This window comes from Rhinolophus sinicus, chromosome 6, assembly GCF_057876585.1.
Source record: "Rhinolophus sinicus isolate RSI-liver-muscle chromosome 6, RSI-T2T, whole genome shotgun sequence".
Classification (NCBI taxonomy): domain Eukaryota; kingdom Metazoa; phylum Chordata; class Mammalia; order Chiroptera; family Rhinolophidae; genus Rhinolophus; species Rhinolophus sinicus.
Window position 1 is genome coordinate 37,559,204 of NC_142506.1, and position 18,846 is coordinate 37,578,049.

An 18,846-nucleotide genomic window follows, 5' to 3' on the forward strand; every position below is an offset into this window, starting at 1 on the left:
TTCTAAAAGCTTATTATCTTTCTACTATCTCAGTATACCCAGTTGCTTGAATTGTAAATTATTTTTAAAGAAAATATTCTTTCTTATTAAGAGGAAATGAAAGAGCTGATACCATGTTTCAATCACTCAATTCCTTAGGTGGATCCTCCTTGAGCTCCATAGCAAGTTTTCACCTGACTCTTATGGATGTGAACGACAACCCCCCACGGCTAGTCAAGGAGTACACAGGTTTGCTCTTCTGCTATCCCCTCAGAGAAGCTGGAAGTCTCATTTTCGAGGCCACTGATGATGATCAGCAGTCATCTCGGGGTCCACACTTTACATTTTCCCTTGGCAGTGAAAGCTTACAAAACGACTGGGAAGTTTCCAAAATCAATGGTGAGTTGTCAAAAGTACATCAAGAAAAACTGATGGATGGTGAAATTAGTTGTTATTTATCTTGGTGTGCTTGCAGGACTCAACACAGAGCTTTCTTCTATGCTCCAGGAAAAAATTTCATGCTTTTGAAACTTGCACAGGGAAGCTCTCCAGAGGGGAGAAAGCCCCAGGTTTTGAGGGAGTAAAGATTGTTAACACACAGCACCCCACTTAGTGTAGATGGATAGTTGTACAATCAGCAGCAATTGCAAAATTTCCAATGGCAGCTGAGAAACAGATTTCATAATTATTTTTAAAAGAAGCTTTATTGGAATATAATTGACATACAATAAACAGCACATATTAAAGCATACACTTTTATAAAAATTGAAATATTTATACACCATTGAAGCCATCAGCACAATCAAGATAAGAATATTTCCACCACCCGAAAAGTTTTGCACAATCTGTTGCAATCCCTGTTTTCAGCCTACTCTGCCCATCCCTCATCCCAAAGTAACCACTTACGAGCTTTCTGTCTACTATAGTTTGCATTTTCAAGAATTTTATCAAAATAAAATAATATTATATGTACTCCAATTTCATTTAGCATACTTATTTTGGGTTTTATCTATGCTGTTTATGTATCAATACTTCACTTCTTTTTATTGTGCAGTAGCATTTCATTATATAGCTAACTATATCACAATTTGTTATCCAATCACTTGTTTATTGTCATTTAGGTTGCTTACAATTTTTGCTACTACAAATAAGGCCCTGTGAACATTTGTGAACAAATATTTTGTTGGAGCATATGCTTTCATTTTCTTGGTTAAGTATCTAGAAGTGAAATGGCTGGATCATATGGTAGTTGTATGGTTAAATTTTTTAAGAATTTGTCAGATTGCTTTTCAAATAGTTTGTAACATTTTTTATTACCACCAATGTATGAGAGTTTTAGTTGCTCAACAGCCTCCCCAATACTTGCTGTGTTCAATCTTTTTAATTTTAGCCATTCTATTTCATTATAGTTTTAATTTATATTTCCCTAATAACTAATGGTATTGAGCATCTTTTCATGTGCTTATTTGCCATTCATACATCTTCACTGGTGAAATGTTTGGTCAAATATTGTACCCGTTTAAAAAAAATTGCTGTTTGGCTTCTACTGTTGAGTCATAAGCATTCTTTGTCTAGTCTAGATACAAGTTCTCTGTCAGACACATGTTTATAAATATTTTCTTCCAGGCTGTGGCTTGCATTTTCATTTTGTAACAGTTTCTTTTGAAGAGCAAATTTTAAATTGTTGATGATATCTGACTTACTTATTTTTTCTTGTATAACTTTTGACTTTTTTTGTGTGATGTTTAAGAAATTTTTGCCAAACTCAAGGTCACTAAAATTTTCCAATTGTTTTCCCCCAAGGGTTTTAAAGTTTTACCTTTTACATTTAGTTCTATGATACATTTCTCGTTAATTTTTGTATATGGTGTGTGATAAAGGTCAGGGTTCATTGTTTTTAATATGGCTATCTAAGTATTCTAATTACTTATTGAAAATATCCTTTTCACACTGAATTGTCTTGGCGGGTTTGTCAAAAATCAAGTGACCACATATATATGGATCCAATTCTGGATTTTTGTTTCTGTTTCATTGATCTCTTTGCCTATCTTTATACCAATAATACATTGTTTTGATTACTGTAGCTATAATAAGACTTGAAAGCAGGTAGTATAATTTATTCCAACTTTGTTCTTTGTTCTTTTTTAAGATCATTTGATCTATTGTAGGTCTTTTACATTTCTATATACATTTTAGAATTTAGATTATCCATTCTTACCAAAAAAAAAAAAAAAAAAAAGGTCTGTGGAGTTAGTGGTTGAGATTGTGTGAATCTATACTTGAGCTTGGGAGAGAACTGACATCTTAACAAAACTGAATCTTCTAACCCATGAACGTGATGAATGTTTAAGTCTTCCTTAATTTCTCTGAGCAATGTGTTTTAATTTTAAGTGTATAATTCTTGCAATATTTCCCCTAAGCATTTCATATTTTTGAAATGGTATTTCAAAATTTTTAGTTTAGGATATATGAATATAATTGATGGTTTTTGTGTATTGATCTTGTATCCTATAACATTGATGACCTCATTATCAGTTCTCTTTTTTTCAGATTCCATAAATTGTCTATAGACAATCATGTTGTCCGTGAATAATAACAATTTTATTTCCTTTCCAATCTGAATGCCTTTTAATTTTTTTTTATCTTGCTTTGTTACTGGCTAAACCCTTCAGTACAGTGTTGATAAAGGTAGTGAGAGCAGAAATAACTTGACTTGTTCCTGATCTTAGGGAGAAAGCATTCATCTTTCACTATAAAGAATAAAGTCAGCTGTAGGATTTTGTAGATACCCTATATCAGGTTGAGACTTTATCTTCTATTCCTAACTTGCTGAGAGATTTGTTTCCTTTGTAAAATTAGGACTGGGTACTAAAATTTTCAAGAGTTTTCTCTGCATCTATTGAGATGATTACATGGTTGATTTGGTTTTGGGTTTTTCGGGGGTTATTTTGTTTGTTAATTGGTGAATTATATTAATATCAATCAGCTTTTGGATCTGAAACCAGTCTTCTGTTCCTGGAATAAAGCCTGCTTGATTGTGAAATGTTAGCATTTTTTTTTATATTGTAATTAATTTGATAAAAGTTTAAGAATTTTTTTCCATATGTATTCATAAGGCATCTTAGTCTATATTTTTCTTTTCTTTTTTTTATTTTATTAAATTTATTGGGGTGACAATTGTTAGTAAAATTACATAGATTTCAGGTGTACAATTCTGTATTACATCATCTATATATCCCATTGTGTGTTCATCACCCAGAGTCAGTTCTCCTTCCATCACCATATATTCGATCCCCCTTACCCTCATCTCCCACCCCCCCACCCCCCGCCCCCGTTACCCTCTGGCAACCACTAAACTATTGTCTATGTCTATGAGTTTTTGTTTCTTCATTTGCTTGTCTTGTTCTTTTGTTGTTTTCAGTTTTATTTACCACATATCAGTGAAATCATATGGTTCTCGACTTTTTCTGTCTGATTTATTTTGCTCAGCATAAGAATCTCAAGATCCATCCATGTTGTCGCAAATGGTACTATTTCATCTTTTCTTATGGCAGAATAGTATTCCATTGTGTATATATACCACAACTTCTTTATCCATTCATCTATCCAAGCACACTTTGGTTGTTTCCATGTCTTGGCCACCGTAAATAAAGCTGCAATGAACATTGGAGCACATATACCTTTACGGATAAATGTTTTCAGAATTTTTGGGTAGATACCCAGGAGAGGAATTGCTGTGTCATATGATAATTCTATTCTTAATTTTTTGAGGAACTTCCATACTGTCTTCCATAGCAGCTGCACCAACCTGCATTCCCACCAACAGTGTATGAGGGTTCCTTTTTCTCCACAGCCTCTCCAACACTTGTTACTATTTGTCTTGCTGATGATAGCCATTCTGACTGGGGTGAGGTGATATCTCATTGTGGTTTTTATTTGCATTTCTCTGATGATTAGTGATGTTGAACATTTTTTCATATGTCTATTGGCCACTTGTATGTCGTCTTTGGAGAAATGTCTATTCAGGTCCTCTGCCCATTTTTAAGTTGGATTGCTTGTTTTTTGTTGTTGTTGAGTTATATGAGTTCCTTATACATTTTGGATATTAGCCCCGTATTGGAGGCATTGTTTGTAATGATCTTCTCCCATTGGGTTGGTTGTCTCTTCATTTTGTCGATGGTTTCTTTTGCTGTGCAGAAGCTTTTTAGTTTAATATAGTCCCATTCATTTATGTCAGCTTTTACTTCCCTTGCCTTTGGAGTCAAATTCATAAAATGCTCTTTGAACCCAAGGTTCATAACTTTAGTACCTATATTTTCTTCTATGCAGTTTATTGTTTCAGGTCTTATGTTTAGGTCTTTGATCCATTTTGAATTAATTTTAGTACATGGTGACAGATGGCAGTCTAGTTTCATTCTTCTGCGTGTGGCTTATCAATTCTCCCAGCACCATTTATTGAAGAGGTTATTTTTTCTCCACCGTATATTTTTGGCTTCTTTGTCAAAAATTATCTGTCCATATTTAAGTGAGTTTATTTCTGAGTTCTCAGTTCTATTCTACTGATCTGTATGTCTGTTTTTCTGCCACTATCATACTGTTTTGATTATTGTTACCCTGTAGTACAAGCTGAAGTCAGGGAGTGTGATACCTCCAGCATTGTTCTGTTTTCTTAGGATTCCTTTGGCTATTCCGTTTTTTTGGGGGTTCCATACAATCTGATAATTTTTTGCTCTATTCCTTTAAAAAATGCCATTGGGATTTTGATGGGGATTGCATTAAATCTGTATATTGCTTTGGGGACTATGGCCATTTTAACTATATTGATTCTTTCAATCCATGAGCATGGAATGTCTTTCCATTTCTATGTGTCTTCTTCAAATTGTTTTAAAAATGTCTTATAGCTTTCAGTATATAAGTCTTTCACATCCTTGGTTAAGTTTATTCCTAGGTATTTTATTCTTTTTGTTGCAATTGTAAAAGGAATTGTTTTCTTTTTCTTTTTTTTCTTTTTCTGAGATTTTATTGTTAGTATACAGGAAAGCAATGGACTTTTGTACATTGATTTTGTAGCTGGTAACTTTACTATATTTGTTTACTGTTTCTAATAACGTTTTGGTTTAGTGTTTAGGGTTTTCTATATATAGAATCATGTCATCTGCAAAAAGTGATGATTTAACTTCTTCATTTCCAATTTCTGTACCTTTTATTTCTTTCTCTTGCTTGATTGCTCTGGCAAGGACTTCCAACACTATATTGAAAAGCAGAGGTGATAGGGGACAGCCCTGTTGTGTTCCTGAATGTAGAGCAAAGGACTTCAGTTTTTCACCATTAATTATGATATTAGCTGAGGGGCCTTTATTATGTTAAGGTGTTTTCCTTCTTTACACATTTTATTAAGTGTTTTAATCATAAATGGATGTTGTATCTTGTCAAATGCTTTTTCTGCATCAATTGATATAATCATATGATTTTTGTCCTTTATTTTGTTTATATGATGTATCACATTGATTGGTTTGCATATGTTGAAACATCCTTGTGCCCCTGGTATGAACCCCACTTGGTCATGATGTATAATCTTTTTAATGCATTGTTCCATTAAATTTATTTAGGAATTTTGCATCTGTATTCATCAGAGATATTGATCTGTAATTTTCTTTTTATGTGTTACCTTTACCAGGTTTTGGTATGAGGGTAACGTTAGCCTCATAAAATGAATTAGGAAGTATTGTCTCTTCTTTAGTTTTTTGGAAGAGTTTGAGTAGGAAAGATCCTCTTTGAAGATTTAGTAAAATTCACTAGTGAAGCCATCTGGTCCTGGACTTTTGCTTTTGGGAAGGTTTTGGATGACTGACTCAATTCCCTTGCTGGTAAACATTCTATTTAGATCTTCCAATTCTTCGTGATTCAGACTAGGAAGGTTATATGTTTCTAAGAACTTGGCCATTTCTTCTAGGTTATTGAATTTGGTGGCATATAGTCCTCCATGGTATTCGTGGATGATCCTTTGTATTTCTGAGGCATCTTTCTGTGGTCACTTCCCCTGTTTCATATCTGATTTTGTTTATTTGTGTCTTTTCTCTTTTTAGCCTGGTGAGTGTAGCCAAGGGTTTGTCAATTTTGTTAATCTTTCAAAGAATGAGCTCATTGTTGCATTAATTTTTTCCTATTGTCTTTTTGTTTTCTATTTAATTTAGTTCTGCTCTGATTTTTATTATTCTTTCTGCTGACTTTGGGTTTTATTTGTTCTTCCTTTTCTAGTTCTTTAAGGTGTAAAGTGAGGTTGTTTACTGGGATTTTTCTTGTACCTTGCGATAGGCCTGTAATGATACAAATTTTTCTCTTAAAACTGCTTTTGCTGCATCCCCAAAATTTTGGTAAATATGTTTTCATTGTTATTTGTTTCTATGTATCTTTTGATTTCTCTGCTTATTTCTCCTTTGTCCAGTCATTCTTTAAAAGTCATTGTTTAATCTTCTTTGTCCAGTCATCATTTAACCTTCACATATTTGTGGTTTTTCCTGCTTCCTTTTTGCAGTTGATATCCAATATCCAATTTCAGAGCCTTGTGATCAGAGACTATGCTTTCAATCTTCTTAAATTTGCTGAGGTTAGTTTTATGTCCCAATGTACAGTCTGATGTTCTAAGATGAAGTGCTCTATAAATGTCAGTTATGTCCGTTTCATCTAGTGTGTCATTTAGGGCTGATATTTCTTTATTTATTTTCTGTTTGGATGATCTATCCATAACTGTCAATGACGTATTTAGGTCCCCTACTATAATTGTGTCTTGGTCAATTTCTCCCTTTAGTTCTGTTGTATTTGCTCTGTATATTTCTGTGCTCCCTGATTGGGGACATAAATATCGATGACTGTTATGTCTTCTTGTATAGTTCCCTTTATCATTATGAAATGTCCATCTTTGTCTCTTGTTACCTTTTTTTATCCTGAAGTCTGTTTCATTTTATATCAGTATGGCTACGCCTGCTTTTCTCTGAATATCATTTGCTTGGACTGTCAGCTTCCACCCTTTCACTTTGATTCTGTATTTGTTGTGGTGTCTGAGATGTGTCTCTTGGAGGCAGTATATAGTTGGATTTAATTTTTTGATCCAATCTGCTACTCTGTGCCTTTTTATTGGTGAGTTCAGTCCATTACATTTAGGGTGATTATTGATATATGAGAATTTCCTATCATTCTATCCTATCCTACGTCCTATCTGGTGTTCAGGTAGGACAGTGTCTCCGTTGTTTCTTTGCCTTTTTGTTGCTGTCTATTATTTCAGTGTAGTGGTATTCTATGATTTTTCCCTCTGTTTCTTATTTTTTTATGTTATATGTTTCAGTTCTGGATTTTTTTTTTTTTTTTTTTTTTTGGAGTGGTTACCAAAGTTAATGTAAAAGAAAATTTGATATTTAGAGTATTCCATTTTCTTCAGCACGCTTACTTTCTCCATTCCCATGTTATGGTTCAGGCCTTTACTCTTCCCCTTTTATGTTTTTGTTGTCACAAATTATCTGTATTTATCCTGTGACTTGATTTCTGCGCTGCAGTAGCAAGTTGTCTTTTTCCTCTTTGTTTAAGTGGTTTTTTTCCCATTCTTTACCCTGTACGTTATGTTTAAGTGTATCGTGTCCTATTTGGTGTAGGAGTTACCATTTCCTGCGTCTGTCTTTCGTAATACTACTCGTGGTTTTGCATACTTTTGCTTTTTTGTGTCAGGTTCAATAGCCTCCTTCAGTATTTCTTGTAGTGAAGGTCATGTGTTAGAAAATTACCTCAGCTTCTGTATGTCTGGAACGGTCTTTTTTCCTCCTTCATATCTAAAGGATATCTTTGCTGGACATATTATTCTTGGCTCATAATTTCTCTCTTTCAATAGTTTGAATATTTGGTTCCACTCCCTCCTGGCTTGTAGAGTTTCTGCTGAAAAATCTGATGATAATCTAATGGGCTTTCTTTTGTAGGTTACTGGTTTCTTTTCCCTGGATGCCTTGAGGATTCTTTCTTTGTCGTTAATTTTTGACAGCTTCAATACAAGGTGTCTTTGAGAAGGCTTGTTGGGATTGAGGTAATTAGGTGTTCTATTTGCTTCTTGGATTTGAAGATCCAGTTCTTTCCACAAGTTTGGGAAGTTCTCGTTGACTATTTGTTTGAATACACTCTCTGTTCCCTTCTCCCTTTCTTCTCCTTCTGGTATGCCCATTATTCTTATAGTGCTCTTTCTGTAGGAGTCAGAAAGTTTTTGTAGAGTTCTTTCATTTCTTTTAACTCTCAAATCTCTCTCTTCTTCGAACTGTGTCATTTCCAGATTTCTATCTTCAATGTCACTGATTCTTTCCTCTATCTGGTCAATTCTATTACCTAAGTTGGCTATTTCGTTCTTCATTTCTTTTATTGAGTTCTTAATCTCCAGAAATTCTATTTGGTTCTTTTATAAAATTTCAATCTCTTTGGTAAAATGTTCATTTTGTTCTTTTATTGTGTTTCTGAGTTCATTACACTGCCTGTTTGTGTTTTCTTTCATCTCATTGAGCTTTTTAAGAACAGCAATCTTGAATTCTGTGTCATTTAAGTCACATATTTTCACATCTTTAATTTCATTTTCTGGAGACTTTTCATTTTCTTTCTGATCTGTTTTGTTACCTTGGTTATTCATGACAATGAATTATTATTTCTCTTCCTAGACATCTACAGGAATGGGTTCTGCAACAGGTAGACAGAAAGAGGTCTTTCTTTTGTTTTCAAGTAGGTGTTGATTGAATGTTTTATTTTCTCTCCGACTGCAGCCTTTTATTCTCTCTCACACTGTAATATAATATTTTCTCTGCACTATTCCAGCTTCTCACACAATGGGGGATTCCCTGGAAGGTGGGCTTCTCCTCTGTGAACAGGTCACCTGGGTCACAAGCACTGCCTCCATGGGGGGATGTGGAGAGCTTCTGAGGAGCCAAAGCTCTTCCTGTACCAGTTTCAGGGCCTGTGTGTTTCAGCAGCTCTGTTTACTCCTGTAGGGATCTGTCCAGATATGTGGGGACAGGAGCGGAGTGGGTTGTGAGTTGTGACTATGAGCAATGGCTGTGACCCCCAGCACAGCCCATCCTGCACCCAGGACTCCCTCCCTTTCACCAGAAGTACCAGTAGTTGGGCTGCAAGTCCATGGCTGTGGGCCACATTCTCAGAACTGCAATTATTCTGTTCTTTTGATCTGACACTGGTATGGTTCCTCTTCTAGCACTGGAAGTATGGGGGTGGGGCAAGCTCTGGGAGGGTAGGCAGGGGTTGGCTAGGCTCCACGCCTATGCCTTCCATCCTCTGCTTGGTAGTGAGGGCTTAAACCACCATTTTCACCCTTCTTCCCTCAGTTTTTGTTCCTAGGTTTCTGCTGTGAGCATTGGATTCAGCAGTGTTATATGTTGATCCCTCAGGCAGGACTATGGGCCATAAACAGAGCACTAGCGGTCAGAATTCTTCCCTCTCCCATGACTGCAATAGCTCCGTAATACAGGGAGCTTAGAGCTCCGAACTCCATCTGCGCTCTGCGGCCTGTGTCTCCGCACTTCCTCCTCCCCTCCTTCCCCACTTACCCAATTTGCCCACCTTTAGATGATTCCAATTATGCATCTCTTAGTCTTGCCTGTCTGCCCACAGGGAGTCCTTTGTGGGATTATAGTTGTTCAATTTGTTGTAAAGCATAAGTTGTTATATTTTATGCCTAGTTGCCAAGATTTCAAGAGGCTCACCTTATGACACCATTTTTATGATGTAATCTGGAATATTTTTCAATTTACAAAGGCTTTTTTATTTTTCAGAGCTTTAAAGATATTTCTCCAATATGTCTATACTGTGTTGCTTCTTCTTTGTTCCCTTGAATGCAGTGTGTTTTTTTCTCTAGATGATTTTAAGATTTTCTCTTTATTATTAGTTTAAACAATTTGATTTTTATGTCTCTGTCATAGTTTTGTTCCTTTTTCTTTTCCCTGAGATTTGCTGATCTTCTTGGATTGAAGATTTAGTTTTCATTAAATTTGAGGGAAAATTAGCAATTATTTCTTCAAATATTTTTTCTTCCTAATTCAGTGTTCATGGCTACTTTGTAGAACGTAACTACTAGAAATAATGATAACCAACTGTATTTAGTATTCATTTCTACAGAAAAATCATGAATTGAGGTCTTAAAGAATGTTTTAGCCCCTTTTCACATTATGAAAGGTAATGTGGAATGCTGATACTTTAGGTAGTTTAACTCATACTTATATCTAACCATATCCCAGTCAACCTTAGTATATGATACAAAAATGAGCTTTATTTCTGCCAATCCAGGGGTCTGAAGTTGTCTTCCACATCATTCATTTTACCCTTTTTTTGACAGGAACTCATGCAAAACTCTCCACCAAGCACACAGGTTTTGAGGAGAGAGTTTATAACATCCCAATCCTCATCAATGATGGTGGTCGACCACCCTTAGAAGGGACTGTTTCTTTACCAGGTACGTATTTTGTTACAGGGAACTTGGGATAATGTCTGTTAACATGGGTAGTTTGAAAGAATTCTGGTATTTGATGTGGGATTCTGCAATTGTTCTCTTAAAAATTTATAATACCAAATACTGTTCTGCTTCCCAGTTACTTTCTGCACATGTGTGGAAGGAAGCTGTTTCCAGCCAACAGATCACCAGCCTGGGATGCCCACTGTGGGCATGGCAGTTGGCATACTCCTCACTACCTTTTTGGTCATTGGTGAGTATATCTCAGATTCTAGGATTTATGTCCTGGTGCTCAGAAACATGAGCTCACCTGAGGATCTGCTTCATGGGCTATTCTGGTGGCTGTTCAAATGTCAACCTAGACAATAGTCAAGAATACAGATAACTTGCTTGGAAGACATTGCTTTAGTACCACCCTCTACCTATTCTTGCCTTGTTGGTTAGTTTGAGAAATATAACATAAGAGGCTTTAAAGCATAAATTGTTATATTTTATGCCTAATTGCCAAGTATTCTTGATGGACAAAGAAATACAGTACCTGGAGTCCTTACTATGTGTTAGACAGTCACTCTGCTTGGTATGGGGATATAGTGATGGGCAGGACATAAAGGAACTTACACTCACAGAGCTTATGATCTAGTCTACCATTGTCGGAAGAGGTAGAAGTTAGGCTTCCAGTGGAGATACTGACATACCTGAAATGTTGCAGAACTTCCGTTTGCATATTTCCATGACTGTGGACCATGAATCTTTACTACCCCCAAATAATTCCACTGCATTTGAGGCCTCATTCTGCCTTGGCTCCTGGACTGGCTAGATATCAGAGTCCCCATTCTAGCTGTCTACATTTTTGTGAACAGCTCAGTGCCTACTATAGCAATTACTTTTTCAACTGTTGTACTCACCACAAGTTAAGTATTAGAAATAGATACTTCATCAGTTTACATGCAGTGAGTGTAGAAGTTTACAGTTTCACATCCTTTCTCTTTTAAAAGAAGGGCTGGGGAGGAGAGATCCAAGAGGGCAGAGCACATAAACACTGTGCCTGCTTTCTTCTATGAATACATTAAAATTACAAAAAAATTATAGAACAATCAACCTGGAGAACCATCTGAAGTCTAGCTGAACAGAAGTTTTATAATTAAGGATACAGGGAAGAAGCCATATCGAAACTGGTAGGAGGAGCAAAGACATGAAACGGGCTGACCCCAAACCTCTGGGTGGCAGTTGAGAATTAGGAGGGCTATCTTGGTTGCAGAGGTTCTCCCCAGAGGAGAGAGAGATCCCAACCCCACACCAGACTCCCCAGCCCAGTGTACTAGTGCTGGAAGAGGAGACCCCACAACACCTGGCTGTGAAAAACAGTGGGGATTCCGAACTTCCAGGTGGAATGAAAGGCTGTGGAAATATCAGGTGTCCTCTTAAAGGGACTGTACACAGACTCACTCGCAAGCACTCACCCTGGGCTCTGGTGGAGGGATGGTGATTTGGGGGATGTGGGAGACATATGGGGGGCAGACTGACATATGTGGCTTTGGGGCAAAGGCTGTAGGACAGTCACCATTTTTTCTGTGTGGAGTCCTCCTTCCATGCAGCCAGCAGGAGGGCACCATCTTTCCGGTGTTGAGCCCTCCCTCCCGATGCCCATGGCAAAATCTAAATCTAAATTGATCTGGATAAGCTCCACTGGGTCCCCTCTCCACCCAACTGCCCCAACACTGGAGGAACTTGCTTGGTGAGCAGCCAGCCCTTCCTGCTTTACACTCTTTCTTGGAAAACTATCAGAGTCTCCAGGTGTCAGGCAGGCAACCACTGACCTCAGTGTGCTCTGAGACTTTTGCTGAGTAGCTCCAGGCTCACCACTGGCACCAAACCAGTGTCTACATTAACTTGGTGACTACAACTCTTCCCATTCTCATGACTCCATGAGACCCTGTCTTACACAACTTGCATACCGCATGAGTCTTTATCAGCAGCTGAACCTTAAGGGAGCCAGCAGGTGGCAGCAGGGCTCAGGGTGTTTTGGCATTTTGCGGAGCTACCCCAGGCCCAGTACTCGTGGCACCTGTACTTGGTTCGCTGTGTGGCCTCTTCCACATACCTCCAGGTTTAGCACAGGCAGCAAACAACTGTGGATCACTTTGTATCTCCTACCAGGTAGTCCCTGACTGGTCACAGGCAGTGGCTGACCTGGGCCTGCACTGGAGCCCCTCCCAAAAGGCCCCAGAACCAATATACTTGGAGGTTGGCCTCAGACCATAGCAGATTACCACCCAATTAGGCCGAATAGTGGCACACACAAAAGGTGGTCTCAATAGGAACCAGAGGCTGCTGGGGTGAATCCTGTTTAGTGGCAAGCCCCCTATACAATAGCTCATAAGCTGTGGATGTGGCCAAACCCCACAGCCAATCAGGTTGACAATCAATCTCACCCACTGATGTGTAAATAACAATCAAGGCTCAACTATAACAGGAGGGCACACACTATCCACACAAGGTACACACCTGGAACATTGAGAGGTGATCAGGGAGACTGTGCCAGGGCCCCACAAGGCACCTACTACATAAGACCACCTGGCCAAGACTGGGATATATATCACATCTACTTAATATCTAAAAACAAACACAGAGAGGCAGCCAAAATGAGGAAGCAAAAAAAAATGTGTCCCAAATGAAAAAATAGGAGAAAACTCCAGAAAAAGAACTAAATAACCTGGAGGCAAGCAATCTACCAGATACAGAGTTCAAAACAATTGTTATCAGAATGATTAAGGAACTTAGTGAGGATTTCAACAAAGAAATTGCAAGCATTAAAAAATGACACAAAAACTATAAAAAAGAACCAGTCAGAAATGAAGACTACAATAACGGAAATGAATCACTAGAAGGAATCACCAGCAGACTAGAAGAAGCAGAGGATTGAATCAGTGATTAGGAAGACAAAGTAGCAGAAAACACCCTTTCAGGACAACAACAACAACAAGAAAAATGAGGATAGTTTAAGAAATCTCTGGAACAACATCAAGTGTAACAATATTTGCATCATAGCGATACCAGAAGAGAAGAGAAAAAGCAAGGGATTGAGAACTATCTGAAGAAATAATGACTGAAAACTTCCCTAACCTGGTGAAAGAAATAGACATATAAGTCCAGGAAGCACAGAGAGTCCCAAGCAAGATGAATCCAAACAGGCCCACTCCAAGACACATTATAATTAAAACGGCAAAGATTAAAGACAAAGAGAGAATCCTAAAAGCAGCAAGAGACAGGCAGACAGTAACTTATATGGGAGCTCCCATAGGATTGTCAGCTGATGTCTCAACAGAATCTTTGCAGACCAGAAGTGATTGGCAAGAAATATTTAACGTGATGAAAAGCAAGGATCTACAACCAAGGGTAGTTTACCCAGCAAGGGTATCATTTAAAATTGAAGGACAGATAAAGAGCTTCCCAGATAAGAAAAAGCTAAAGGAGTTCATCACCAACAAATCAGTATTACAAGGAATGTTAGAGGGGCTTAACTTATGTGAGTTGCAGGTATACAATATAGTTATTCAACATTTATATATCTTACAAAGTGATCACTATGATAAATCTAGTAACCATCTGTCACCATGCAAATTTATTATGATACTATTGACTATGTTCCATGTGCTGTACATTATATCCCTGTGATTTATTTATTTTATAACTAGAAGTTTTTACCTCTTATTCTTACTCAACATTTTTGCCCATCCACTGATTCCGCTACCCTTTGGCAGCCATCAGTTTTTTTCTCTTTATCTATGAGTCTGTTTCTGTTTTATTTGTTCATTTTTTGTTTTTTAGAGTCAACATATAAGTGAAATCATATAGTATTGCCCTTCTCTGCCTGACTTATTTCATTTAGCATAATACCCTCTAGTTCATCTATGTTGTCACAAATGGAAAGATTTTATTGTTTTATTAATTATATATATATTCTATTTTATATATATATATATATATATATATATATATATATATATATATATATATATATATATATATATATAATCTTCTTTACCCATTCATTTATCAATGGATGCCTAGGTTGCTGTCATATCTTGGCTGTTCTGAATAATGTTTCAATGAACATAGGGGTACATAAATCTTTTTGAATTAGTGTTTTTGTTTTCTTTTTTTTTTTTTATTAAATTTATTGGGGTGACAATTGTTAGTAAAATTACATAGATTTCAGGTGTACAATTCTGTATTACATCATCTATAAATTCCATTGTGTGTTCATCACCCAGAGTCAGTTCTCCTTCCATCACCATATATTCGATCCCCCTTACCCTCATCTCCCACCCCCCACCCCCCACCCCCCTTACCCTCTGGCAACCACCAAACCATTGTCTGTGTCTATGAGTTTCTGTTTCTCATTTGTTTGTCTTGTTCTTTTGTTGCTTTTGGTTTGTTTTCTTTGGATAGAAAGCCAGAAATGGAAATGCTGGGTCATATGGTAGTTCTATTTTCAGTTTTTTGAGGAAGCTCCATACTGTTTTTTTATAGTGGCTACACCAATTTACAATCCCACCAACAGTGTATAAGGGTTCCCTGTTCTCCACATCCTGTCCAACATATGCTATTTGATAGTAGTCTGTTTGATAAATGTGAAGTAATATCTCATTGTGATTTTGATATTCATTTCCCTGATGACTAGTGATGTTGAGTATTTTTTTATTTGTCTGTTGTTCATCTCTATTTCTTTTTTGGAAAAATGTCTATTCATGTCCTCTGTCCATTTTTTAATTGAGGTGTTTTTGTTGTTGAGTTGTATGATTTCTTTATACATTTTAGATATTAATCCCTTATTAGATATATCATTTGTAAATATCTTCTCCCTTTTCATTTTGTTAATGGTTTTCTTTGCTGTACAAAAGCTTTTTAATTTGATGTAGTCCCACTTTTTTGTTTTGTCTTTGCCTGGGGAGACTATCCAAAAAATATTTATTAGCCTGATGTCAAAACATTTATTGCCTATGTTTTCTTCCAGGAGTTTTATAGTTCCTGGTGTTACATTTAACTCTTTATCCATTTTTAACTTAATTTTGTAAATGGTGTAAGAAGGTGGTCCAGTTTCATTTTTTTTGCATGTAGCTGTCCAGTTTTCCCAACATCATTTATTGAAGAGACTGTCTTTTCTCCATTGTATATTTTTGCCTCCTTTGTCATACATCAATTGGCCACATAAGCATGGGTTTATTTCTGGGCTCTCTATGCTGTTCCATTGACCTATATGCCTGTTTTTGTGCTATTATCATACTGTTTTGATTACTATAGAGCTTTGCAGTGTAGTTTGAAATCAGGGAGCAGGATACCTCCAACTTTGTTTTCGTTTCTCAAGATTGCTTTAGCTATTTGGGGTTTTGTGTGGTTCCATACAAATTTTAGGATTATTTTGCTATTTCTGTGGAAAATGTCATAGGTACAAGGTATGGTTGGAAAAAAAAATACGGTGAATGCTGCTGCCAGGTGCCATCCAACGGAAAGGAGGGATCTTCAATAGGGGAAGTAGAGCATCGAACTTTAGTAACAGTGTGTGACAAGTTTCAACTTTTTCAGTGCCATTAGTCAGGTGTGAGCTATGGTTGAGATAAGGTGTATTTTAAAGTGTGCCATAAATCATGGATCATGAACAATGCATTAACATGAAATTTTACTTCAAACTGCAAAAAAATGCTAAAGAAACACACGAAATGTTAAAATTAGTTTATGGTGATGCTGCAGTAACCACGAAGATGGTTTACAAATGGTTCGAGTGATTTCATAACGGTTGTGAATCGATTGAAGATGAGGAGAGATTGAGACGTCTTTCAACATCAAAAAACCCAAGAGAATGTTGAAAGAGTAAGCAAAATGATTTGATCAAACAGGTGATTGACTATTAAGAAAATTTCTGAGGATCTGATCATCTTTTATGGTTCTGTTCAAATCATTTTAACAACAGATTTAAACATGAGGCGAGTGAGTGTGAAATTTATTCCATGCATTTTGACTGTCTAATAAAAGCCACAACTTTTTTCCATTTCGTTGGAGTTGTGTGATCATGCCGCTTCAGATTCCAGCGCTTTAAGATATGTCATCATGGGAAATGAAGCTTGGGTCTACTCATATGGTTATGATCCTGAGGACGAGGTACAGAGTTCTCAGTGGAAATCACCCAGTTCTCCTTGTGGGAAAAAAGCACATCAATCAAGAGCTAACATCAAGGTGATGTTAATTGTGTTTTTGACCTTGATGAAATTGTGTGAACGAAGTTTGTACCCAGGAACACTGTGGTGAATTCTGAATATTATAAGGGCTTACTAGAGCTTTTAAGAAATGATGTGCATAGAAAACAGCCTGAGAAATGGGCAAACAGTATCATCCTCCATGATGACAATGCTCCATGTCACACATTGCTTCTGGTACGGCAATTTTTGTCAAATAAAAACATTACAGTGTGTCCTCATCCACCTTATTCACCATGTGATCTGGCACCATGCAACTTCTGGCTCTTCTCCAAAGTGTGTCTTTTCTCCAAAAATGACCATGAAAGGTAAATGTTTCGAATCAATTCAGAACACTGAGGCAGCCACGACAGTGCAACTAAAGACACTCATGACAGAGGACTTCCAGAACTGCTTCAAAAAGTGGCAATAATGATGAGATAAGTGTGTTTGAAGTGAAGGGAAGTATTTTGAGGGGAATTAATGGCAATGTATCTTACTGTAATAAATTTTATTAAATTTAAACATTCACCGTTTTTTGGGTCACACCTCATATTTTGATAAGGATTGTATTGAGTCTGTAAATTGTTTTGAGTAGTATGGACATTTTAATGATATTATTTCCAATCTATGAACATGGTATATCTTTCCATTTATTTGTGTCTTCTTCAATTTCTTCCATCAATGTTCTGTAGTGTTCAGAGAATGTATTTCACCTCCTTGGTTAAATTTTTTTCTTTTTAAATTAGTTTCAGGTGTATAAAACAATGTAATAGTTAGACCTTTAAACCCCTCACAAAATGATAACCACCTCCCCCAATCTACTACCCCTCTGACATCGTGTAGCTGTTACAATTCCATTGACTCTCTCTCTATATATATAATTATAGTTGGCATTCATTGTTATTCAGCTTCAGCTTCAGGTGTACAGTGCAGTGATCAGGCATCTACACCGTCCCTGAAGTGATCTCCCTAATAAGACAAGGGTCCGTCAGATACCATACAAAATCTGTACAACATTATTGAGTATGTTCCCTAAACTGTCTTTCATATCCCTGTGGCAATCTCATGGTTGCAAATTTGTGCTTTCTAATCCCCTCACCTTCTCCCTCATCCCCACCACTCTCCCATCTAGCAACACTCAGTTTTTCTCTATATCTCTGAAACAGTTTCTGATAAGTTTGTTCATTTATTCTATTCTTTAGATTCCACATATAAGTGAAATGATATGGTATTTGTCTTACTCTGTCTGACTTATTTCACTTAGCATAATGTTCTTGAGGTCCATCCATGTCATTGCAAATGGTAAGATTTCATTTTTCTTTATGGCTGAGTAATACCCCACTGTATGAATGTACCAGTTTCTTAATCCAGTCATCTACCGAGGTGCATTTCGGTTGTTTCCACGATTGGCTATTGTGAATAGCACTGCCACATTGAATAGGGATGCATAAATTTTTTGAATTAGCATTTTGGATTTCTCTGGATATATACCTAAGAGTGGAATTGCTGGGTCAAAGGTAGTTCCATTTCCAGTTTTTTGAGATATCTCCATACTGATTTCCATAGTGGCTTCACCAATCTGCAATCCCACCAACAGTGCATGAGGGTTCCCATTTTGTCATATCCTTGCCAGCACTTGTTGTTTGTTGCTTTATTGATGATAGCCATTCTGACCAGAGTGAGGTAATATCTCATTGTGGTTTTTATTTGAATTTCTCTAATGATTAGCAAGGTTGAACATTTTTTCATATGTCTGTTGGCCACTTTTATGTCCTCTTTAGAAAAGTATCTCTTCATGTCCTCTGCCCATTTTTTAATTGGGTTGTTTGTTTGGTGTTGAGTTGAATGAGTTTTTTATAAATTTTAGATATTAAGTCTTTATCAGATGTATCATTGACAAATATCTTCTCCCATTCAGTAGGATGCCTTTTTCTTTTATTGATGGTTTCTTTTGCTGTGAAAAAAACTTTTTAGTTTGATGTAATCCCATATGTATATATTTTTTCTCTTACTTTCCTTGCCAGAGAGGATATATCAGTTAATATATTGCTAAGGGTAATGTCTGCAAATTTACTTTCTATATTTTCTTCAAGGAGTTTTATGGTTTCAGATCTTACATTTATGTCTTTAATCCACTTTGAATTTATT

The 18,846-nt window shown here is 36.7% G+C and overlaps 1 protein-coding gene across 3 annotated transcripts in view; it reads left to right on the forward strand.

The window, feature by feature from the left end:
- The window catches only part of CDH17 (cadherin 17), a 124,360-nt gene that overhangs the window by 93,228 nt on the left and 12,286 nt on the right, over positions 1-18,846 (forward strand). For all 3 annotated transcript variants that reach the window (XM_019719225.3, XM_074316429.2, XM_074316430.2), the window contains 3 exons: positions 139-378; positions 10,349-10,465; positions 10,602-10,715. In XM_019719225.3, coding sequence (XP_019574784.2) covers positions 139-378; positions 10,349-10,465; positions 10,602-10,715 — 471 coding nt within the window. The remainder of the gene's footprint in view (positions 1-138; positions 379-10,348; positions 10,466-10,601; positions 10,716-18,846) is intronic.